The following is a 26,192-nucleotide window of genomic DNA, read 5'->3' on the forward strand; positions in this document are numbered from 1 at the left end:
CCAATTATAACCCAACATATTTTGCATTGTTTCCATCAGCTGGAAACCTGAGTCTAACTCATTTTGTGTTCACATCTATTTGGTTAGGTACCTAAAAGTATGGAATCCTCTTTCGTTCACAGGAATTGTTCTATTTAATCCTGAAAGATTTAAAAATGTATAATCTGTGTCTTCCTTGTTAACTACAAAAAATACAATAGCTCAGATGTTATCGAGCAAAACTGTGCTGAAGACATTGTGGTGCAGTGCTCACATTACTTGGCAGAGACTGTCACAGAAAACCTCTCCTCTGCACACAGAACCAAGCTCAGCAGATTCCTCTTGAATTTACTGTCATTTGGGAAACTCACATTCAAATGTTGATTATGACATCTAGTGTCTTTAGAAATTCCATTATCTACCTGAAGGAGATTATTCAAATTATAGTTGCCTTTTTAAGACTGCTTTGAGAGACATGACATTGCCTCGGTGATTTCCTTAACCAATTTTCGAACATGGTCTGGAGAGGGAAGACCATTCTGTCCCAAATAAGAGAATCTGTACACATAAAAGATTAAGAGCATCTATCCCACAGAAAGCCAGCTGTGACTCCAGGGGCTCTATTTGTGGTAGAAACTGCTGTCAGCCCAATTCTTCTCCTCTTTCTCTCCTGTACCTCAGCGGTGGCTGAGTGCTGCGCAACGGTAGAGCATTTCACCACCCTTGAAATGAGATATGATCCCCAGCTCACTTCCCACCTTGAGGTGAGTGGAAGTGGTCAGTGTTGTATCCAGAGAACCCTTGAGCCCCGGGGTGCTTCTGCTACCTGCTGTATCCTTGACCCTCTGCCCAGTTTGACTATGCACATAACAAGAAAGCCTAGGTCAGTCACCTCTGTCTGACACTGAAGCACAAGGGTAGCCTTCAATGTCATCAGAGCAAGACACATAGGTGATACAACTTGATCCATGAACCCTGAAATTTGAGTTTTATAAAACTTTCAAGTCATGCAGTATGATTCTCCTTTGCAGTTCTTTTAATCATTTAAAAGTGTGAAATCTGTTCTTAGCTCACAGACTATTACAAATCCAGCGCTAAGCCAGATTCACCCTGAAGACTTGGCTTTGCAAGTGTTGTAGGGGATGCTGGCCCCAGAAGATTGAAGGAACATAGGTCCTTGGATACCATTGGATCTGGGCTGTGCATCAATCTGGACCAGGCAGCACCTTGGACTCTCCCATGGAAGAGAAAGCGTGCTCCATTCTGTCAGCCTCCTTGCAGTTAGTCATCTCCCGTGGCAGCAGCTCATAGTTTCCTGCTAATTCTGACACAGTCTGTCACCCACAGTTATGCACTCCCAGGTCCCTTCCACAGTCCTCACTACCGTCCTTGTAAATATGCAAGGTGAGGAATCTGAGTCATCCCGATCTGTCTCCTCACTGCCCCCTCCAAAACCTGAGGGTAAATGCGCGGCCCAGGCCCTCCTTCACCTCCTTGTTCCGAAGACTGTAGATGAGGGGGTTGAGCATCGGCGTGACAACAGAGTAGAAGACAGACACCACCTTGTTGAAGTTGATGGAGGAAGCCACCTTAGTGCGGACATACATGAAGAAGAGCGTCCCATAGAAGAGGCTTACAACAGTCAAGTGAGCTGCGCAGGTGGAGAAGGCCTTCCAGCGCTGGGCTGCCAGCCGGATGTGCAGCAGGGTCCAGACAATATTGCCATAGGACACAGTGATGACTGTCGAGGAGACCAGGAGCACAGCCAGAGACACCAGGAAATCCACAGTCTCCTTCAGGGTGACATCGGAGCATGACAGGGCCAGCAGGGGGGAAGCATCGCAGAAAAAGTGGTCAACAATATTGGGGCCGCAAAATGTCAGCTGAGACATGAGGTAGACAGGCAAGATGGGTGTGAGGAAGCCTAAGAACCAGCAAGCAGCTGCCAGACGGAAGCAGGTGCCCCAGGACACCAGGGACCCATAGCGAAGAGGCACACAGATGGCCACATAGCGGTCATAGGCCATGGCGGCCAGGAGGAAGCACTCAGTCGCCCCCAGGAAAGTGAAGAGGAAGAGCTGGGTCAGGCAGCCAGCATAGGAGATGCTCTTGCCTCCATCTGCCCCGATGAAACCAGCCAGCATCTTGGGCACAGTGACCGAGGTGTACCAGATTTCAAGGCAGGACAGGTGTGTCAGGAAGAAATACATGGGTCTCCGCAGCCGGTGGTCTAAGCCCACCACTAAGAGGATGGTGAGGTTCTCTGCCAAGGTGAACAGGTACATGGTGAGGAAAAGCATGAAGAAAAGGAGGTATGTTCCTTGCACCCCAGCAAAGCCCAGCATGATAAACTCTGTCACCTGGGTCTTATTTGGGCTACATGGCTGCATGGCTGAGAACAGAAACTCAGAATATCCAACAACCTCACAGTTCCCAAGGTCAGAGAACCTGAGAGGATGCTGAACTAAAACAACTTCCACTGAGAGAGGGGAGTGAAGTCAAGACAGGGACCTGCAATTGAGAATTTAAAGTCTGTAGTGGGGACCAAAAAAATAAAAACCCTCTTTCAGTTAAAGATGAAACGTGCTGGATGAAAAGACAGACCACGAGGGAAAGAGGCAGCAGGAACGTTCAACCAGTCTTGAGAAATCTTTCCAGAGACAGGGTTGGCTAAACTTGAATCCAAAAGAAGTCTCGGTTAATGAGAGGAAATGTAGAGAAGTAGAGAGGGCACTGAGTGTAAAACCCCAGGCATGGTGGAAGACACTGTGCTGGGGGCAGCGTCAAGTAGATTCAGTTTATCACAGAAGCTAAGAGCGCATTTGGCGTATCCATGAGGCTCATTAGAGGAACAGCATACATAAATATATATAACTGATAGAATGATAGCTAAAGAATTACAAGGCAGCCTTCCAATGGCTGCCTGCAGAGTCAAAGGTGGAGAAATGGAAGAAGGCTGTCCATGCACTGCAGAGCTGGAGGAGCCAGTCAAGGATCCAAGACCTGGAGCTCACTGCAGAGTCCCATGTGAGTCCATAGCAGGAAGCCAGAGGGTCTGCCCAGGAAGCCTGGTGGTGGACGTCTAAAGGCAGTGATGAAGGCTGGAGTCCTCCAAAGAAGCTGAAGCAACATTTCCTCCTTCTTTCCCTTTTGATTCCATCCAGGATGCAAGCCTATTGGTTGGTGCCACCCATGCCCAGGAGGGTCTGCCCTCCTCAGTAAATCCATCATCATTCACACACAGAACTTTGCTAAAGTAATCTGAAAGGTGTTTCTTATTCAAATGGACACTGCAGTGAACTATCACAGCTTCAGGAGAACATAACTAATAGACGTGTGAAATTTAAAACTGAGAAGCACTTAGCATCACGGTGAGTTGGTAAGTATTAGGGGGAATTTTACACATTGACCTCTACTGGGGCAGAGGGTAAAGGACAAATGACTCTTTTTGTATTGAAGAGTGGGGTAGGCTAGGGGGACACTAGGAAGGGGCAATGACCAGAGCAGGGGAAAGGGCAGCAGAACTCGAGGGGTCCTAACCTGCTGTCCTTTTTGTGCTTCTCGAGACACAGGTCTGGAGGTACTGAGAGGAGAGGCGAGAGACCAGGAGCCAGGGCTGCTGCGGGTGAGGGATTGTCAGAAGACTTGGAGGCTGAACATAGCTAACAGACACAGAATCAGCAGACTGACCTCCAATGCAAGCTGAACAATCCCGTTTCAAAACCAGAGAGTAACACAGAGATTCAGAGAAGTGAATGTCAACCTTATTTTAAGATTAGATGAAAAAATACAGCATTTCCAGTGCCACCGCAGTTTTATAACACATTCTTGATACTCTTCCTATCGCACAGTGGGGACAACAGTCACATCTTTGTGGCTGCTTGATCAGCAATAGGAAAGAAACAAACACTGTGGTGCCTGTTTTAGAGATCCAGAGCTTAAGAGCCATCAGTCTCTGCTTTCTGCTGCCAGAACCCCAGTGCATGGTGTGAGAAAGCCCTTGCTCTGTGTGGAAAGATCCTTGCAGAGGAACTAAGGGCCTTTACCCCTGACAGTCAGCCTGGTGCACGAGGGGCCTGAGAAACAGACCTTCAGTGCCCAGAGAAGGCAGCTGTGCAGACACCAGCCCTTCTGAGCAGCCTTTCTCAGACTGCAAATCTGTGAGCTCAACAACTGATCATAGCTGAGCCACTAAGTTAGGTGTGGTTTACTAAGTGGCAGATAATAAAAAGCAATTACATACCAGTTTTGTAACTTAGAGCAAAATTTTAAGCTTTTGATTCTCTGGAGAAAAACAAATAATTTTATGTTTACAGTCACAAATTTCTGAGCTAGAGTCTGTATCCAGATTTGCCAAGCTCTCCACCCCCTGTCCTTTCCAGTATAAATAACCAAGGTCCTCCAGCTTCACCTTTCCATGACTTCCTGGTAGTGCGCAAGCACAGAGAGATACCAAACCAGAAATGAGCAAGGTAGGGTCTTCGGATCCCTGTGTGTATTTTTACCAGGTGCAGGTCCATGCCACATCAACCTTCAATGGACAGCCTCTAAATGCTGGCTTCCTGGCTGGATACTTTGTCACAGCTCCATACCCTCACTTTCTGTTGGCTCCATGAGACTTTAGAATGCAGTCCCCGAGTATTTTCCACTTTGCTATCTGCCTTCCAACGGGGCCACCTCTGAACAGCACTTCTCATCTGTAGATGCCCTCCTCCCTGGTGGGTATGCCCTGGCATAGGGATGCCGTCGAAGCCTGGCTTAATGTTCATTGTTTGTCATGGTCTAAAAAGCATGAGACTTAGACTCACGTGGATCCAACACCATGTCCTGGGTCTGTAATATTCTCACTTGGTTTTCTCATTGATTCGCTGTGAGTATTCTTCCTGAGTCTTCCTTCTAAGTCCTTCCAGCTTTGGCTTGTGTGCTAGTCCTGTCTTCAATTGGAAGCCTTCTCCTTCACCTGTTCATATAAATACATATGAAAGACAGACCAAAGTATGCACAGAACATCTCTGCTCCCTACCAGAAAGCATGCCGGGCACTGAGGAGCATCCTAGCCCAGAGCAGGAGCCCCAGAACCCAGCATGTGCTCTGGACAGCTCAGGGCTGCTGCTGATTCTTTCAGTCTCTGATCCTTGATGCAGTCAGAGGATGCTAGAGACTTTAGGGTTGTATCAGGGGCAGATTTCTTCCTCGGGATACCAGAAAGGGGTAAGGAAGTGGGATATTTCAGACAGAGACAGAAATAGCAGAGATCCATGCTTGGCTTTCCTCCATGCCCAGTCATTGCTAGGAGCAGCTGCCTGGACTGAAACTGTATCTTTACCCCACAGCATCCATCAGCAACACATGTCCTCTGGGTGCTTTGAGAAGCAGGTGTCTTTTCCCACTCTCTCTTTCCCTATCCTAGAGCCCAGATCCCTGAGGAAAACAACTCATGAATTCCTAGAGCAGTGAGAGTCAAACTTTTTCTGTAGAGAGCCAGGCTGTAAACAGTGTGAAACACAAAGAGTTTCTGACCATGATTTCTTCTTATCAGATTTTTTATAATGCTTTAAAAATGTTGTTTAAAAACATTGTTTTAAATTTATGAACTCTAGAAACTGCAAGCTGGATTTGGAGCCTGGGCTACAGTTTGCGAAACCGTAATCCACACCAGACTGTGGGGAAACAGACGCCACTGTCTTGTGTTAACCTAGAGTCACCCTTTTTGGTGGATATGTATAGCGGCTCTGCCACCACCAGGAAGCCAAACTCCCCAAATCATCTGTTTTCTGGTGCTCTTCAGAGAGGTGGGCCATGGAGAAGATGACATTCGAGAATCTAAAGGTTGGACAGAGGTGGGTGTGTGTCATTACCGTTTCCCCAACCCTGGTGTCTAGTTAATAAGTGACAAAGAGACCTTTCCTGAAGTCCGTATTGAAAGCTTTTATCAAATGATGCTAAGAAAGAGCCTGAATCTTCCCCAGCTCCTCCTCCATACTCTGACACACAGCTGCATCCTTTAAGCCTTCAGGGACAAATTCAAGCTTGAAAATGGATTCGATTGAAACATTTTCTGCAGCTGGGACAAAATATCCAACACCCACAGCTTCAAGGAAGAGAGGTTTATTTTGGCTCACGGTTTCCATCCATGGTTGACTGGCTCCAAGGCAGAAACAGCATGGCAGAAATGCGTGGCTGAAAAAGGCTCCACCACCCATGGCAGCTGGGAGCAGAGAGACAAGGAGGGAGCCAGGGACAAGAACCTTCCAGGTCACAGTCCACCGACCCTCTCCAGCCAGGGCCAGCCTCCTAAGAGCACTTCAACTATGAACTCATCCATGGATGAATGCACCGATGAGTAAATGCCTCTGGGGTCCAGCCACCTCCACACACACAGGAGAATGGGGCAACATCAAGTGGACTGGACTGATACACTGAGAAAACCACTCAGGAAGCTCAGATGAATGAAATAACCGAGTTAACATCTCATTAGTTCGTTTACCAGCATTCAGTCGTGTACAGTTCAGTGACAGGAGTATGTTCTGCGAAATCCATGGTGAAGCAATGTGTCAGTGTGCAAATATCAGAGTCCACTCGCACAAGCTATGACTCTAGATTGTCACTAAATGATATCACCTTACATAACTACTTCCATAAATGTGGCCCATCACTGCCCAACATGAACCATGCCACCATGACTATATAATTATTCGCTCTCATTCATTAAAAAGAGAATCTCTGGTTTACCTAACTCTTGGAAAATGTTGAAATCTGTGGCTCATGCCCACTGTCATGCCCAACACATCCTCCTTCACACATTCACCAAAGAGATCTGGAGCGGGTGTGGTAGTGGGAATCAGCCCCACAGCGTGACTGGGGCCACTTGCAGGTGTGAGATGCCCTGGTGCCTTCAAATCCCACCCCACCTCCACGTCCCACCATGAAGAACAGGAAGAATTCCTGCTGGAATCACAGAGGTCAGCAGAGACTGTGTAATGAAGAACATTTCCAGAAAGGACGATCTCTCCTCAGAGCATCAGATCCTAGGCCAGTTATTTGTTTGTTTGTATTTGTTTGCTGCAGTACTGAGGCCCACCCTTGGAATCTTTACCTGAGCTACATCCCCAGTCCTTTTCTAATTTTCACTCTGAGACAGGGAGTCAACAGTGTGCGACCCTCCTTCCCTGGTTCCCCAGTGTTGGCCTTTCAGGTGTGTGCCACTAAACCCAGCCTGAAAAGCTGCTCTTTGTCTGTCCCTGTACCCAATGGGGCCTGAGCTAGTAAGAAAATGAGCCCTTCTCCAACCCAAGAGGAGGATCCTTGGTCTATCCATGGTCTATCCTTGAGGAGGTGTTATCTGTGCTGGTTTTCACCCAACTGGGAAAACTGCAGCTCAGAGACAGCGAGGAACTTGCACAAGATGAAAGAACTCATATGCAATTGATGGGATAAAAACCCCAAGGTGTGTGACACAAAAGGCAGGCTCTCCCTCATCACGATGTCCTCTCCCTCTGACCCATTCTGCCTGGTGACACCCAGTGACCCTGGCTCTAGGTCCTGGCTGTGAGGTTCATTTCTCTGCTGCTCAGGGCCCTGTCCGGGGAACTGTCCCCTTTAGAATCCCAGGCCCATTAGCAGCATCAGAAAACTGGATTATCAAGGGCCACAAGGGGACCAGGGACAGGAAGGAGAGGAAAGGGCCATGCAGGACAAACTCTATACAGGAGAGGCCTCCAGGGACTTGGCCCTAGTTGGTGTCCTCAAAAGATAGCACTCCCTTGTCTAAAGCTTTTCCTGCCCAAGGAGTGCAGGGCTCATGCAAGGAGATTCAGGCCTGGCCTGTGGCTGGGTGATGGGCCTGGGAAGGAGGATGGACTTCTCCCCACTTCAGTCCCTTCCATGTGACCTCAAAGGGGAACAGAAATAGAAGTCTGGAGAGTGATTTCTGGACCTCCCTCCTGGCCATAGTGAGCAGGCGGAGCCTTGGGGCAGGCAGGTATGGGTGCTGGTGCCCAGCACTGATAGACAAAAGCCTCACCTGGCTGCCCCAGCTTACTGTGTGCCTGTCGCCTACTCCTCAGTGGGAGCCATCAGCAGCCTTGCTGTGCTGCCTACAGGGCCTGGCCCAGAGAATGGCTCTGGCTCTGCTTCCACCAGGTTATGGCTGCACAAGCCAGAAGAGCCACCATGTCTCTAGCTTCAATCAGAGAGGATGCTGTCCATCTCCAGGTGTCCTAAAGATGGGCAGTTACCACCCTGTGGAATTTCCTGCTAAGGGTCCTCTCTCTACGTGGCTTTATCTTCTGCTTCCTGCAGTTTGGACAATGCCACAGTCCCAGAGGGGCCGCTCTGTCCAGGACTTAAGGCCTCTTGAGGCCACATGAGGCCTCTCCCCTCTCTCCTCTCCCCCCATTCCTCTCTCTCCTCTCCTCCCTCTCCTCTCCTCCCTTTTCTCTCCCCCTTCCTCTCCCCAGGATGGGCGGGATCATCATGTGCTGGGAATGATGAAAAATAAAATTTTTCTTTAAAATACAAATGTAATTTCCATAACTCTCTGAGCCCCATGAATTTTGGTCATGGCCTCATTTTTATGTTAGATATTTGGCTAACGTGTCACCCTCACACACATACATGCAAGCACACACAGGGAAGCAAGGGCATTCCTCAGGGCCATACCTTTGTGTTTTCATTCATCTCTGTGTTGCCAGAAAGAGCTCCAGCACGCAGCCACTTGCAGTAAATACCCTGATGATTTCAGTGGCTGATGCCTGGTCCTGCCATCTGCTCACTGCAGTCCTCCGTTCCTTTCACCCTCAGCTCCCTATTTTCAAGGGAATAGGGGTAAGCACAGCTGCCAATCCTTACAGGAGAGCCAGATCCCCATTGCTGTCACCACCGCCTCCTGCATATCTGGGCTAAGCATCCCTCAAGGAGGCACCTCATGTATCCACAGCAGTCTCTGTCACTGGCTGTAGCAGGAGGCAAACAGAATTGATTTGCCATTATTGTGTTATCTTCTTACTTCAGAATTAAATTTTAAATCTCCTGGAAACCTGTTGAAGAGAAACAGGAGCTCCCAGCTTGTAGGATTCCCACGGGCCTGGCTTCAACCAGCTGGTAACTGAGGGCTCCAGGTGACATAGCCAGGCCCAGGCTGAGCCCTCAGCCCACCAGCTCCCTGGCAGTCCAGGCACAGAGCCCTCTCTAACACATAGGTGGCATCTGGGCATGGAGGGTTCCTTTCATGATTCCAGTCACTCCAAGCTACACACACTTGGGCTCTCCTGTGACAATTAAACAAAAGAGGAAGGAGGGAGAGAATCGGAGTGGCCTCCCAAGCCACAAGCACAGCAGAGACCCAGCCAGCTAAGCCCAGGAGACAATGATCGCAGAAAGGGACCGAGGAGAATGAGCCCCTCTGGGCTTCCAGCCCCCATTCCCCGAGGACCCCACAGGGCATTCTGGGAGGCCCTGGGTCTGATGCTTAGGAGCCATGAGATCACCATGGCCTCCCAGGGAAAGGACAGCCCAATGGGGCTGCATGTAAGAGGGACTTAGCAAGATGGGGAATCCAAACCAGAACAAGCAGATTGGGCTGGGCTGACGGTGTCTTTGAGGGGCGTGACATCAGATGAAAAGGAATCTGAACCCCAAATATCCCTTAGCACCCTCGCTCTGTGTGACCTTAAGTGATCTCTAGAGTTCTGTGTGCTTGGCCTCCCTCACTTAGGAAAGGGGATTGGTATTTAAGTATGGTGGCTCCAGGAAACAGCAGATAAAGACAAACATGAGATCACAAATTGGGAAAACTCCAGAGAAGATCAAGTTATACCAAAGTCAGAGTTGTTGCTTTAGATCTACCTGACTGAGGATGCTTTCCACACACCAGCCCCCCCTCCCCATGTTTTTGGCTTTGGCCCCCCCCCCCCCCCCAGCCTGCAACACAGAAGCAAATGTCTGTACTCTAAGATCTCTAGAGGAACCACTCACCTGCCCTGGGTTATTTCTCCTAGTCTCTCCTTCTCTAGGTAGAACACAAAGACCAGACCCACTCGGAACTTGGGAGGTGATGGCAGGGGCAGGCAACTGGACTCCAGTGTGGAATGGACACCCCAGTTTCAAGGATCACAGCCTCTGCACCAGAGGAAGAGAGCAGAGGCCTGCCCTCAGCGGGAAGAAGAAGTGAACAAACAGGAGTTAGCACTGGCTGTAAAATGACTCACATTCCACTCCCAGCCTGCAGAGGGGACTGGAGGGAGCCCATCCCTGTTGGGGGTCACAGCTCCAGACAGCAGGAGAAGAGCAAGAATCAAGAGGGATTCTTCCCCAGAGGGTTGCAGAAGCTACAAGAGAGTCCCAGTCTTGCAGATAAGAGATGCAGAGGAGAGGATGAGAGCCCACTCAGGGAGGGTCCCAAGTCAGGTGTCTCTTTGCCAAGAGCCAAGATAGAGTGAAATTAAATCTCAAAAGTTCCCAATGCTCTTGGGGAAGCACTGTTGTTTCTTCTACTACACAGGGTGACACAGCCACATGCACCAATCCACTCCTTATCTGCTATTCTTGGAAAATAACCCAGGATGACAACAAACAGAGACATCATTCAGCAGCCATCTGGGCTGGGCTCCGTACAGCCTAGAGGTGAAGAACCCAGCCTCATCCCTGGAGGAGCTCAGTCATCCTGTAGGCCCCCTTCTGAGTGGGCTTCCTCCCAAATACATCCTCCAGAGCCTTGGCAACCTTCTACCATCTCTCTCCCAAAGGCAAATATGGCCATTTCACTGTAAAGCTGAAAGAAGTCCAGGGAATCCTACATGGGATCACAGGAAGCAGCTGAGCCTGCACTAGCACAGCCTGAAGGCCTTGTGGCGGGCCAGCCCTTCTGATGTCCTAAAGGCTCAGAATTGTCCCCTGGAGGTCACACAACCAGACTGTAGCAGTAAGGGCTCTGGTACAGGTAGCTTGTTGCTCCCCCAATGCACAGTAAAGCTCTGTGTGTCCTACTCACTGCATTTACAAAAGCCGAGCTCAGCATTGTCCTGTTGGACTTGTATGTGAGCCCCTCAAAAGCCTTTCCATGGACACACACCCCTGAGCACACCACCCCTGAGCCAGTGTTGTCCTCTCTCCTGTAAGGAGAGGAATCTTTCCTGACACAGAGGTGGAGAGAGATAAGTAGGTTACAAAGGTGAAGGGGCCTTCTGGCTGCTGGGACAAGAAGTGTGGCAGTGGCATACTGTTAGCCTGGTAATTAGACATTGGTGGGTCTGGGTCTAAGCACCATGCTTCGACCGACCGTTGTAGTTAAGACACAAAACCTTCACTGAGTAAAGTATTTGTGATTGTTTGTGAGTTAGTCCTCGAGGTAGGGTTCCCCTACAGGGCATGATGACATTTTTTTTTTTTTTTAATTTTATTTAAGGAGAAAAAAAAAAAAACCAGAGAAAGGGTACAAGTTATACAGATTTACAGGAAAAAAAATGAACAGTAGGAAATCACTAGTTAATGGATTACATATTGTCATCTTAGAAATAATTGTTCAAGTCACAAAATTAAAGCTTGTAAAGTGGACATTCCATCAATGATACTGCAAACAGTTCTGTTCAATGATCCAATAAAACTCTGTGATATCATTTTCTATCTTATACACTTCAATATACATGCAGTTATATAGTTTAGAGCACTTTCTTTTCTTCTCTTTTGTACCATGACTATTACACATTTTGGGTTTCATTGCTCCCACGGTTCTTATTACTTTTTTGGAAGAGAGTAAAACCAAATGTGACATAACAGAACAGAATCGATCAAGTCAAAAGGGTGGACATAATAGATAATGTAAAAACATAATACAAGGTGATCAACAATGGTTACCATAATGCCTCCCTCTATCTCTAATAGAATTGCCTATTGTTAGTTATAATACAATTGAACAAAACAGTAAAGAATAAAACCGACAAAACCAAAACATTGGAGACATTGTAGGTCTTCAAAAGTAGATAAAAGTCAACGAGAATGGGCGTCATAATGAATCTCATTATCTTCACAGCTGATGCCTAAACTTTCGAACCTGATACTATCCAGCAAAACAGAATAGGGGAACATCAGTTAAAAACCAGATGGTGAGAGTAATACAGGGCTTTAAATCGAGGTAATGGAAAGTCAAAGTGGGTTACTATAATATATCCTGCTATTTTTTCCCTTTAATTAAAAGGATAAAGATAAAAAAGTAAATAATGGAGTGGAGATTGAGGTAAAAGAGGGCATAACAACGAAACAGCGCAGATCAAAACATAACCATTTAAGCAGAATAGTGTTTCACCACCAGATAATTCCGACCTAAAAGTAGTTACCATATTGTCTCTTTCCTTGAAGTCCTTGAGTACAACTTCGTATACTGTAGCATTAAGTATATCAAAACAATGTAAAACCATTTAAGAGAATGACAGCATTACAGAGTATTTAGAATCGACTAACAGAAAATGAACAATGGTTTCTGTATAATCTCCTTGTCATGATGACATTTTAAGGTCATACATTGTGCATATTCCTCAGCTTCCAGGCCACGTGACAAGATGCACAGCAATCTTGGGAATGATATCAGACAGGGGAGCTGTCTTCCAAGCCCTTCCTCACTGGGCTGCGACCGCCCCTCCCACCTCACCCAGCCCCTCCCCCCCGTAGATTCTCTGATGACTGAGGACCCTGCAGGAATACTGATCACCTAAAGGGAACCTGGAAGATGTTTCTGAGACACCGATATCCAGAATCTCCTCTAGGAACAATGTCACCCTAGTTTCCTGAACCCCAGGAGTAACTTTTATGGGCATGAAAAGGAATGTGCAGAAGCACTCAAGGCAGATGCCCTCCTGACACTGCTGAGTTCTCTGCTGAGGGCATTAGGCTCTCTATTCCTGCTCAATGTGGACTCAGACTTCCGTGTTCCCTGTGTGCTGGACGGAATTCTTTCATCCAGGATTGTAGGACCCAGGAACATGGGAATGAGTGAGGACCTGGCTTCCCAAGGACATTGTTGTGTTTCTACTCAGTGAAGGAATTGCTTTTCAGCTGTGGCTCAATGGGACAGTGACTCCTGCTAGGCAAGGTGGAAGCCTCCTGCCCTGAGCTGAGACCCAGCTCCAGATCAGGCCCCTGGTACTCTGGAAGCTTCTAGCTCCCAGTTGGCTCCTTCTCCTCTTTTCCTTCCCTTCTTTTTCCCTTCCCAAGAGGGCCTCTCCCTTTGCTTTTATGATGCAAACTGTGCTGCTGCCCCAGTTTTATACCACAATGGTCCAGTCTCAGGCCACTGAAAGCAGGATTCTCTGGAGTGCACGTGACACCAAGGGTGGGAAGGGTCACATTCCTGTTGTTTTCCTCTTGCCTGAAAAATCAAATATCCAGGCCAAAAACCAGGACATAGGTGAGAGAAAGCAGAACTGAGCTTCACAGGGGAAGATCAGGCCTCAAAAGCAAAACACCAAGGGCCTGCGCCTTTCCTCCAAGCAGGGACTGAAGCCACCACCTGCAGGAATGATTTTTATAGAGCATGGTAGCTGTGAAGTGACCGGAACCCCGCGGTGTCCTCCTCCCTGACAGGAGGCTCCATCTGCTCCTGGCGATGTCTATCATCCTCGGTGTTGTCCATATTCAAAGTCCAACGCAGTATTTCTGTAGGTATTCTTTTTTTTTACTGCATTTTTATCATGAAATAATTAAAGTTTATACTCGGAAGAAACATGACATAATGAAAAGTTCACACACGTGACCCAGCATTATTGATTGTTAACCTGTGATGAGATTTATTTATTATCCTTTCTTGTGAAAGTATGATGGGTAGATGATAGCTAGCTAGATAAAAATAAAACACGCACACAGCTGTGGTCCTGTTTGTCTATTTTCAACTCCATGGCCCTCATCAGAATTAGTCAATACTATATATAAACTCAGTGTCTACTCTTGTACAGTAAGTTTTTAATTACTATGACAAAATACCTGAAATAAACATCTTTAAGGAGGAAAGCGCTTTGAATAGACTCTATTGGTCCATTTTTATTTAAAAGTTTATTTAGACTCAATCACATTATTACATTTCGTGTTTCTTGTTTACCACCCTTTGCTTTTCTTATCTACCTTTTCTGTAATCAAGTGAAAGTGGTGTGATGGCTCGGGCCTCTGTAATTTTAATGGCTTCCTGAACTTTAAACTACATACTTAAATTTTCCTGGTGAGTCTTGCGGTGATTTCATTTCTTCCAAGTGAAGTAAGAGTCTTGTTTTGTTTTAAGGGCCTCACATCTTGAACAGCTTCTCCACCTTGCTACTTTTTAAAAGAATTTTAACTCATAGACTCCAGCCATTCATTAAAATTTTCAACACATTTTAACACTGTGCTTACTAGAACCCTCTATTCCAGAAATAGGAGAGACAAGCTATTTAGAAAATACTTGGTTTCATATTCCACATCTTCCCCAATTTTCATTTTTCCATTTCTAAAGCAAATTTTGACAGCCTTGAGTGACAGTATTTATGTAGTAAACTCTTAGTACTTGTATGTGTAAAGTTGTTTTTATTTAGCATTTTAAAAAAATTTTATTTAAAGAAAGACTAAACAAAACAGAAAATAGGTAGAAATAATACATACATTCAGAGAAAAAAATAAACAGTAAGAAATCACTAGTTGATGTTTACATATTGTCGTTTTACAAATAGTTGTTCAAGATACAAAAATGGAACATGTAAAGTGGGAATTCAAACAGCGAGATGGCAAACGGTTCTGTTCAACTGTCCAACAAAAACTTAGTAACATGGTTGTCAGTCCTATACACTTAAGCATACATGCAGTTATCCATAGCTTCATTTATGTTTAGAGTAAACAGACTAAAGCAGGTTAAAATCATTCTGAACAAAGAATAATAATATTGCTGGATTTCACATCATGATACTCAGTGATCAGCACTGGGTACTGTAGTGTCTTTTTTTAAAATTTAATTTAAAGAAAGACTAAACAAAACAGGAAATGGGTAGAAATAATACATAATTTCAAAGAAAAAAATAAGCAATAAGAAATCACTAGTTGATGATTACAGATTGTCTTCTTACAAATAGTTATTCAAGATACTAAAGTGGAGCATATAAAGTGGGGATTCCAACAGTGAGACTGCAACCAGTTCTGTTCAACCATCCAACAAAAACTTAAGAAATATGGTTATCAATCCTATACACTTAAACATACATGCAGTTATCCATATCTTCAATTATGTCGAGATTGAATAAACCCAAGAAGGCTAATATCACTCTGAACAAAGAATAATCCTATCACTGACACTCCAGGATCAGCACTGGGTATTTTAGTGTCTCTTTTTTTTCAAAGTATTTGTTCATTTCATCATGTGTTATAAGATCAGTTCTCATAAACTGTTTATAGATTCTACACATGCATGAGTCTTAACATGTATTTCTATCCTTTGTATATTAGAGGGAGAAACAAAATAAAGCAAGGCAAATGAAACATATTCCTATAAACATATGAAAGGAAATAGACATATAAGACCATTGTACAAAGAATTTTTTTTATTTAAGGAGAAAAAGAAAAAAAAGTAGAATTTCAGAAAACATAAACAGTAGGAAATCACTAGTTAATAGATGACATATTGTTATCTTAGAAATAGTTGTTCAAGTTACAAAATTAAAGCATATAAAGTGGACTTTCAAACAGTGAGACTGGAAACAGTTTTGTTCAATGATCCAACAAAACTCAGTAATATGGTTATCTATCTTATACACTTAAATATATATGCAGTTATATTCTTTAGAGCACTTTCTTTTTTCTTTCTTTTTGTACAAAGAATTCTACCATAGTTCCTGTGTTGTCTCTTGTTATCTCCAATAGAATTGGCTATATCATCAGACACAGTATGTTTGAATATATCAGTACATAACAGTATTAATAAAAACACAACTTTGTATGTAGTATAGAACTTCAGAAACCAGCTGTTATCAAACCACAATGTGTATCGAAGAGTCTTGTCATCTTCAGTGTAGTTGCTTATACTCTCAGAGTTGCTACTATCAATCATATCAGTTTTGAATAAAATCTTCTTTGCCTCATTTCTGTTATGCTCTTTTTTGCCATCAGTTGTCTGCTTATCTTCTTCATTCTGTTTTCTGCTCCATTCATTGAGGCCTCTCTGCCACTGTTCCTGGAATCCTAGTACTTTTCTCTCTCTCTCTAGAATGCCCTGCAGTATTCTCTGTAGAGTTGGATAGGTTCCTCTCTGTCTTGGAAGACAATTTCCCAAGTTTTTCTTTGTCTTGGAAGCATCTTGTTTCTCTATTAATTTCTAAAGATAGTTTAGCAGGGTATATCAACCTGGAATGGAGGTTATTGTCTTTCAGGGCTTGGAGTATTTCGCTCTAGGCTCTTCTTGAGTTGATGTTTTGTGTTGAGAAGTCTGCCATAATTCTGATAGGCCTTCTTTCATAGGTGATCTGTTTCTTGTCTCTAACAGCTTTTAATATTCTGTTCTTATACTGACTTTCTGGGATCTTGATTATTACATGCCTGGGTGTAGCTCTGTTTTGGTTGTAGGTGGCTGGAGTTCTGCATGCCTCATATATCAGAATATCATTTCCTTTTCCTATGTTTGGGAAGTTTTCCTTAATTATGTCTGTGAATAGCCTTTGTAGTTCTTTTGTTTGTTCCTCAGCTTCTTCATTCACATTCTTTATTCTCAAGTTATAGATCCTTTTGTCATCTTCTATCCTTTGTGTTGTTACTGCTTGTTTCCTTGTTGTTTTTAAAAAGTTTTCCCTTTCATACTCCCACATTGCAAAATTGTCCCCCAGTTTGGATAATCTATCCTTAGTTTCTTTCAGGCTGATTTTCCATCTTTCCATAGAATTTAATTTCCTGGTAATCTCTTTGTATCTGTTTCATGTATTCTATATTTTTTTATATTCTTCATCAAATGGTTTTTTCCTTTGTTTGAGTTCCTCCCTTCTTCCATCTGTGTCTGCTTGAGGGGTACTTAGTATCTCTTTTATTAATCTTCTTATATATTGCTTTATTTGGCTAAATATTTCACTTTTGAACTGGTCTATGAGGTCCCAAATATATCTCTTTATGTCCGCTGGTGCTGTGTCTGATATTGCATGTTTTCTGTTCTCATTCTCCTTTGTATTTACCTGTCCTGGGTCAATGTTCTCAAGGTTGGGACCTGGGGACTTTTTGTTGTTGTTTCCTCTTCTCATCTTTTTTGCTTCTTTCAGGAGGCCCCAGTTTCTTTCTTTGTTGGTTACAATTCTTCTGAAGCAAGCTGGCTAGACGACCCTTCACATTGCCGTGTGCTAGTGAGTTGCAGACAGGGACAGTGTATGTTAGCCCCTCCCCTCCGGGTCAGTCAAGTTGCTGTGGCCTGCACTGTATTACTTTGTGCTGCCTCCCCTCCAGATCAGTCAAACTTCTGAGGCTTCGCTGGAATAATGTGGTTAGTGTGCACCACCTCTGTAGGGACTTGATTTTGCATAACTTATTGGGTCTCAGCCAGATCACATGACCCAGGCCTAGCTCACTTTACCAATCCTGTTTGGGAAGAGAACAATTGACTGAAATCACTGCTGCCTCTTGTACTTGCCAGTCCTGCCCAGTCCCAGAATGTCATCTGCCAGAGCCCCCCTTTCTGTGGGAATGGCTCTACTCCCATCACTCAACACAGGTTGATGTAAGCACCCTGGCAACTCAGCTCTCCGTTCAGCTTGCCGACCCCTGAACTCAACATAACTGCACCTCCAGTGATTTGAAGTGGTGGGACTTTGGACGGCTCAGCAAGTTGTGGTGGGACCTCGGCAATTCACAGCGGGACCTCAGCAAGTCACGGTGGGACCTTAGATGGTCAGCAAGTCACCTGCTTAATTTCTTCTTGGGATGAGAGAATTCATCTCCCTCCATTAGGGGCTCCCCACTCTGTACTATGTTGAATTCTAAGTTGATTAACTCAGAGAACCTCTGTAGCCAGTTGTTACCTATCCACCATCTTTGCTCCTCTCTATTCCATTATTTTCTAACCTCTATTGTAAGAAACAAACCTGGCATGCTGGCACTTATAATCCTATCTTGGCACTCAGGAGCCTGAGGCAGGAGGGTAGCCACAAATTTGAGGCCAGCATGGAATAGCCAGTGAGTTTAAAACCAGCCTAGATTATATAACAAAACCCTGCCTCAAAAAAGAAGTATAATTGTAAGAAATAAGAGGAGAGAAAAAAGGGAAACTTTCAGCAAAGACAGACTTTATTGTGATAAAGACCTGGGAGGGGATGCTGGCTTCAAAGCACCAGGATAACAGTTTCCTATGACTCTGGGTGCTTTTAAGGAATTGAAGGGCATGAGGAAGAAGAGGATCTGCTATTTTCAGGGTCAGGCCTTTGAGCCTGATGTCCTTGGTCCATCTCATGTTTGCTTGAGGTTTCTAGTTCAAGATGCTGAACATCGCTTGGGCTGGAATGTTTTGTACAGTACACAGTTGCAATGGGCTCCATGATTAAGGGCACAGAAGAAGGTGGGTAAGGGTGGCAACTCATGGGAAAGCATCCACCTTTCATCCATTATCACAAGAAGTTGTCTGTCCATCTTTCAACATCTCTTACTCTTCTGCATTGTTTTCATCTCTGTGTTCCATTCTAATCCCTATATTCTGTCTTCCAGTTCTCTCTTTCTTTTCCCACACCCAATCTAGAGTTCATGCTCTTATTATAGACAGCTAATTTAGGTAGAAACATTACAGGCTGTCAGACAGGGCTGGGCCCTCCAAGGTCAGTGCAGAAAATAACTGGCTGGAGGTGGAGTCACTGAAGCCAGACTTCAGGAGCAAAGGAACTACTCACTCATACACCTTCCCCAGGGATGAAGGGCAGTGATTGATATTCTAAGTAGCCATCAATCACCTTGGGGTTGAGGACCAAACCTCCTTAACTCTCCCCCTTCAACCAACTCCTTATCCGTTCCATGTGCACTTGTTACCTGACTTGCTTCCCAATTTGATCCCCATTTAATTAATACTATCCAAATGACTATACTTGTTGTAACCTTATAGGTTCACCATAGTTTTGTCCCACCTCATACCCACATTGTGATTTCCCATTGGATCAATACTACCTAAGCAGCTGCTTGCAATCTTATCCCACCTTGAACCCACCTCCCCTTGTGGCTTTACTCAATAAAATATGCTCAGAAGTTGGGTTCCCTGGCAACCTGCTTTCCCAACCCTCTTACTATTCCACTTAGACAGAAATTGTCTTTTTTTCAATAGAGTCTTCATGCTTTTAACTTCCATTGTTCCTATAATTCATTCCTCAGTGTTAGAGAATGTGAACTTGGTGTTTCAGACATCCAGGCTGAGAAACTCTGGCTGAGAGTTTTTTTCCTCTATATCACTCTTTATTATATATCTTAATTCTTTTTAAAAAATGAATTTCATATGGCTCAAATCCAAAGATTACACAGGGTATTTTAGTTACTTTTCTTATTACAAAAATACCTGACACTCCAAGTTAAAGGGGAAAGGTTTGTTTAGATCACAGTTGGTAAAGGTTTCAATCCCATAATCAGCTGACTCAGTGCCAGGATGGCACAGCAGATGGTGGCAAAAGACAGCAAAAGCAACAATTGCAAAATGGGGTGACACACCTCATTATTCCCTTTTTATCCTATCCAGACTTCTTGAATTAGGACAGTGCCAATCCAATCAGTGAGTTGACCCAGCAATCATCCACTCTTAATCACAGCACTGAACCATGAATCAGTCACATACTCTAGATTCAGCTACCTCCAAAGAAGTCCCATCTAAAAGTGTATGGAGCTTTGGGGGGACATCCAGACAGAAACCATAACACAGGGTAAATGAAAAGTTAGCCTCCATTTCTCCAATGTTTTTAAGGTATCCTTGTTGGAGCACAGTTATAATATAGGAACACATTTATAAAACAGCAAATTTATAGGTATTTCATGAACAATTAGAGGTCTCTGACCAAGTTTCTGCTACTTCAGCTGAATTCAATTGACCTCGACAGTGTCTCAAGCCCCAGCTGTGTCTCTGAGGAGCACAGAGTCAGAGTAATTTTCTATTCCTCAAGGCACTCTGGGCTACTCAAGGACACCTATAAGCACCCCCTTCCCTTGTTCCTGAGATGTCTGTATGTTATGATTAGCAATTCCTTTGCTTAAACAAATCTGCTCCAGTCTAACTTGCCTATCCATATATGACTCAATGTATGTAACTAATTATGTAACATTTTGTCACTTGCTTTGTACCTCCCACTTCTAAATGCTATATAAACTAAACCCTTTGTAAACTCAGGGCTGTTGCCTTTGGGAGTGATCCTGCAACAATTCTCTGATATAAAGATTAAACCCTGCCTTCTTGTCTCCTTGCTGAGTCTTCCTTTCAGTTTGACTTGGGAATTTTTCCACAACATCCTGAGATATTCTGTAAATGTGTGTTAGCAGATTTTGGAGTCCCAAGGACTCTTTTCAGAGATTATTCCCAGATTATTTGTGTTCTGGACAAAGGAACAAGTTATATAAAAAGAGAAAGAAGCTTTACATGTAGTCATGTAAGAAAAGAAATAAACTCTTTAGACTCATGGAAATGATGAGATTTGCATATTTTAAGCTTCTAAATGTATAGTCAGTTAGTACCCAGCAACATAAAACTTATATGACTCTCCCCTGTATCTCTTGTGAACTAAACGTTAAATTGAAAGCAGGTTCCAACAAATTGCTTTTTCTTTAAAAGATCAGATACTGAATATTTTGGGTTTTTCAGGCCAAATAATCTCTCTCAAATTACTAATGTTACTCATTGTCGCAAGAATGCAGCCATAGGCAACAGGTAATTAGTGGCTGTGTGACAATAAAACTTTATTTATAAAAACACACAGTGGGCCAGATTTGGATCATAAGGCATGTGCTGCTGAACCCTGGGGTAATGTGTCCATAACACTTGAAAGGCAGTTGGCACATGGTCATTTATGATGCTTTTAAAAATTGTTAATAGTTCCCCACAGTGGAGGTATTCATTATACAACACAAACATATATAAATGAAAAAGTGAAAATAAAAGTTATTCATATTAAAAGAGCAAAATAGATAACACAGAGGTCGGCTTGGGACTCTCAGATGCAGTTATGTGCAGAACCTGCCCACATGAATCCTCATTTGTTTAGGCTACTATAGCAAAGTGCCATATACTGGGTAGCTTTTAAGCAGTGGAAATATATTTCACATAGTTCTGGGAAGCCAGGAAGACCAAGATCAAGGCACCAGCTGATTCCATATCTAGTGAGGGCCCATCATGTCATTCACAGATGGCAACCCTTAGCTGTGTTTTCACATTGTGGCTGGCCAGGCAGCTCTCTAGGGGCTCTTTTTTTCAGTCATGAATCCCATTCAAGAGACCTAATAATCACTCCTCACACTGCCACAGGGATTATGTTTGAGCAAGTTGTTTGGGGCCATTTGAATATTAAGACTCATCCCTGCTCATCTCTGGGAAGTTTTGCTCATAGCTGTGGTGAGCTCATCCACCTTGATTTTTGCTTGCTAACCAGCCCTCTTACACCAATGTGCCCTATCAAGGCAGATCCAGTCAGAGGAAAGCAAGCTGACTTGTGCAGGCTCTAGAGAGCCCCAGCAGAGGGAAGCTTCTGTCTGACTGCTGGGGGAATTAAGAGTCTTATGAGCAAAAACTGCAGCCTGTTTGGGAGACAAAGCAAGGACATGAGTTTGAGAGGGGAAAGTTTCTCTTCTCATGGCTGTACCTAAAGTATCTCTGCCCCTGCACATACAAACCAGAAATGATAGAATGTGACAGACAAGTGACAGTAAGGCTAGGAGTGTTTGGGTCCCCCCTCTTGGGAGTGGAGGGGAGGGAGCCACACAGAAGGAAGCCAGAGAGTGCATTGAGCTCGGTGATTCCTGCAGGGTGGTAGTCCCCCTGACAAGAGTAATTCACAATTCACAAAGCTTCAAGGTAGGCTTCAGCAGCTCTATCCAGGATAAGCTCCTCCTGCCTTGGAGAAGGAAGTTAACACTGAGACCAGCAGACACTCAGAAAGCTACAGCCAGAAGCAACTGAGAGGCAGCCTATTATCAGGGAGTAGAAATTCAGACCAGTCTCAATTCTAGGTTCCCATGGACTCACTGGCACAGTAGGAGCCAACCATTAAACAGGATTGATCATCATGGATCATGGCTGAGGAGAGAGCAGCCCAAGGCCACCAAGAGCCTGAACAGCAGGGAGTTCAGGCTGGGATGGAAAAGACAAATGGCACAGTCACTGGTCCTGCTACAAGCAGATGAGTTTGAAATATTACAGGCAGTTAGACAGGGCTAGGTCCTTGAAGGAGCCAGTGGGGAGACCTTTACCTCCTGCTGCAGGCCAGGCCTCAAGACAAAAGATCAAACAAATGCAACAACATAGTAAAGACTGTTATTCTACGTAGTTCCCTATTACCCTGAGGAAGCTAGAATCACCATCCTAGCCCCCCTAGGAAAGAGTCCGTGCTCCCTAAGAATGCCTGCTTTCTATGTGACTGGCTTCCTCAGTATTCCCAATTTCATCAATTTTATCTGAACTGCTAATCTTATTGGTTAACCACAGCTCTCTCCCACGTTACACCCATCTGCCTTGTGAGTTTCCAGTTTTCCCCACCTCGAACCAATTTCACCCTTTAGTTTTACTCTATAAAAGTCCCTAAAAACAGTCTTTGCCAACCCACTCGGGACCCCTTCTGCTTCTCTCAGACAGAAGCTTTCTTTTTCTTTCTTTCTTTCTTTCTTTCTTTCTTTCTTTCTTTCTTTCTTTCTTTTTTCCAGTTTTCCTTTTATTTAAAGAGAAAAAAAGAAAGGACATGAAAAAACAAAGCAGTAAAGGGGTATAAGTAATACAGAATTTCAAGAAAAAAAAATACAGTAAGGAATCACCAGTTAATAGGGTACATATTATCTTCCCAGAAACAGTTGTTAGAATTACAAAATTAAAGCATATAAAGTGGACATTCATACAGTGAAATTGTAGACAGTTCCGTTCAATGATCCAACAAAAGCTCAGTAATATGGTTTTCTATCCTACACACTCGAACATACCTGCGGTTATATCCCTTGGTCCACCTTCCTTTCCTCTTTTTTTTTTTTTACAATAACAATTAGACTTTTTGGGTTTTATTACTCCCACGGTTCTTATTACATTTTTTTGAAGATAATAAAACCAAACGTGACTAAGCAAAACAGAGTCAGCTAGAATAGAAGGGTGGGCATAGTACATGATGCAAAAATAGAATAGCAGGTGATCAAAAGTGGTTACCATTGTGCCTCTTGCTGTTTTTAAATTGAGTTGCCTATATCATCAGGATAATAGAATTGATCAAAACAGTACAGAACAAGACCAATAAAACCTACACTTGAGACCTTTCAGGACTTCAAAAAAAAGGATAATAGTCAAACCATAATGGGCATTATAGTATATCTTATTGCCTTCAAAGTGGTTGCCTATACCCTCAAACTTAATACTATCAAACAAAATAGAATATAGAATAATCAGACAGAACAAGATGGGGAGAGCAATACTGGGGTTCAAGTCAGGTTAATAGGAAAACCAAGAAAGTTACTATAATATGTCCCGCTATTTTTAAATTTAGTTTTCCTTTAATTAAAAAAAATGAGAGAAAATAGATTAATTTAAAAAAAGGGAGGGAGATTGAAAAAAGAGAGGACATTGTAACAGAGCAACGCAGGTCAGAACCGAACAATTCAAGGATCATTGTGTTTCACCACCAGATAATCTAACATAATAGTAGTCGCCATAGTGCCTCTTTCCTTGAATTATTTGAGTGTAACTTCGTATGCTATAACATCAAGCATATCAAGACAGTGTGAAGCCATTCAAGAGAATGCAAGAATTACAGGGTATTTAGAACCAGCTAATAGAAAACAAACAACGGTTTCTATATTATCTCTTTGCCTATGAAGAATTTTGTTTATACTATAGCATATAGTGAAATATAGTAAGATACATCATGTTAAAACCAGTGGAAACAGATGTACCACAGCTTGATGGGACTTCAAAACAAGAAGATATTAAATCAGCACTAGCTTTTACGTTGTGTTGTTTTCTTCAAAATGGCTATTTGTGCTATCATAGATACTAAAATTGAACAATCCAGGTAAAAACCATTTCAACTAATGAGTGAAAACATTATATGGCTTCAAACCAATATGATTGGGAATCATGACTACCACATACTTTTATGTATTCTTGTCATGTCTTACACTAGGGAAACTATTGGGTATTTATACATGTGAGTTTGATTTATTTCACTTATGAGTATGGTCTCAAGCTGTGTCCATTTATTTATAAATGTCTCAATGTGATCATTCTTTATAGCTGAGTAGTACTCCATTGTATAAAAATACCACAACTTTTTTATCCATTCCTCAGTTGATGGACACTTGTTTCCAAGATCTGGCTATTACAAATTGTGCTGCTGTAAACATGGGTGCACATATATCACTGTGGTATGATGCTTTCAGTTCTTCTGGGAATATGCCTAGAAGTGGTATAGCCGGTTCAAATGGGACTTCCAGTCCCAGTTTTCTGAGTAATCTCCAGACTGCCCTCCACAATGGTTGCACCAGTCTACACTTCCACCAACAGTGCAGGAGAGTTCCTTTTTCCCACAGCCTCTCCAGCATTTCTTGGTGGTTTTTTTTTTTTTTATCTTGGCTATTCTTTCAGGAGTGAGATGAAATCTCAGTGTGGTTTTAATTTGCATTTCCCTAATGACTAATGATGATGAACATTTTTTCATATATTTATTTGTCATTTGTATTTCTTCATCTGAGAATTGTTTATTTATCTCAGATGCCCACTTTTGGATTGGGTCTTTGAATTTGGGGGTTCTGATTTTTTTGAATTCTTTATGTTTTAGACAGAAGTCCTTTGTCTGAGGGGCAGTTCACTACGATTTTTTCCCAGTTTCTGAGTTTTCTTTTCACTATTCTGGAGATTTGTTTTGACATGCAGGAACTTTTTAATAAGAGGTGATCCCAATTATTGACTCTGGGAAGTATTTCCCGTGCGGTTTGAGTCCTATTCATGAATTCTCTACCTACTCCTATGTCTTCAAGTTTTTTACCCAATTTGTCTTCCAATAGATTTAGTGTTTCTGTTTTAATATGTATATCTTTGTTCCATTTAGATTTTATTTCAGTACATAGTTAAGGCATGGGTCTAGTTCTGGTTTTCAGCATATGGAGAGCCAGTTTTTCCAGCACCATTTATTAAAGAGACTGTCGTTCTTCCAGTGAACATGTTTGGCCCCTTTATCAAAGATAAGGTGGTTGAGTGTGTTTGTAGTTGTGGGTTGTATCTTCTAATCTATTCCACTGATCTTCAGCTCTGTTTTTTTGTTATTTAAAGAAAAGGAAATGAAAAAAAAATACATGGAGATAAAAAAAAAGGGTAGAAATAATACAAAATTACAGACAAACAAAAGGTAAGAAATTGCCAGTTGATAAGTTACACATTGTCATCTTCGAAATAGCTGTTCAGGTTATAGAATTAAAGTATTTAGAATGACATCCAAAAAGTGACCCTACAAACCATTCTGCTCTATGATCGAACAAAAGCTCAGTAATATGATTATCAGTCCTATACATTTGTTTTACATCTCAAAGAGGGTAAGATTAAACATATCAAAATAGAACAGAACATTTAAAAAAAATAAAAAAACAATTTAAAGAAATACAGATTTCAAAGCAAGTCCACTGGAGATCTTCATTATCTAACTGTCTCTAGCTTCTTACAAATAGTTGTCCCTATCTTCACCCACTTTATATACTTATTGCCTATTATAGAACTAATCAAATCATTACAGGATGATGAAGTCTTTTTAGGTCCTCAAGTTCCAAATTAGGGAAGACAATAGTAACTACCATCGCATCTCTCATTCTCTTTGTGATAGCCGTCCCCATCTCTACATATGCTGAAGTTGAACTCAAGAAACCAATCCAATGTCATTCTAATCAGCGAACAATAGATTGCTAGAATTTATATTATAATGCTACAAAATAAGCCTCGGGTTTCTCAGCGTCTCTTCCTCAGAGTATCTGTTCCTTACATCTTACATTATATAATCTGTTCCCGTAAATAATTTAAAAAAAAAAAACCCCATGTGTGAATT

General features: G+C 43.1%; 1 protein-coding gene across 1 annotated transcript; it reads right to left on the bottom strand.

The window, feature by feature from the left end:
* Positions 1-1,415: 1,415 nt before the first annotated feature.
* Positions 1,416-2,369, bottom strand: LOC100734041 (olfactory receptor 6Q1). The gene has a single exon (XM_003464311.3). It carries the CDS (start codon positions 2,367-2,369, stop codon positions 1,416-1,418), a length of 954 nt encoding a protein of 317 aa, XP_003464359.3.
* Positions 2,370-26,192: the final 23,823 nt, after the last annotated feature.

This window comes from Cavia porcellus, unplaced genomic scaffold (genome assembly GCF_034190915.1).
Source record: "Cavia porcellus strain 051 isolate PalLab524CR breed Dunkin Hartley unplaced genomic scaffold, mCavPor4.1 scaffold_17, whole genome shotgun sequence".
Taxonomy (NCBI): Eukaryota; Metazoa; Chordata; class Mammalia; order Rodentia; family Caviidae; genus Cavia; species Cavia porcellus.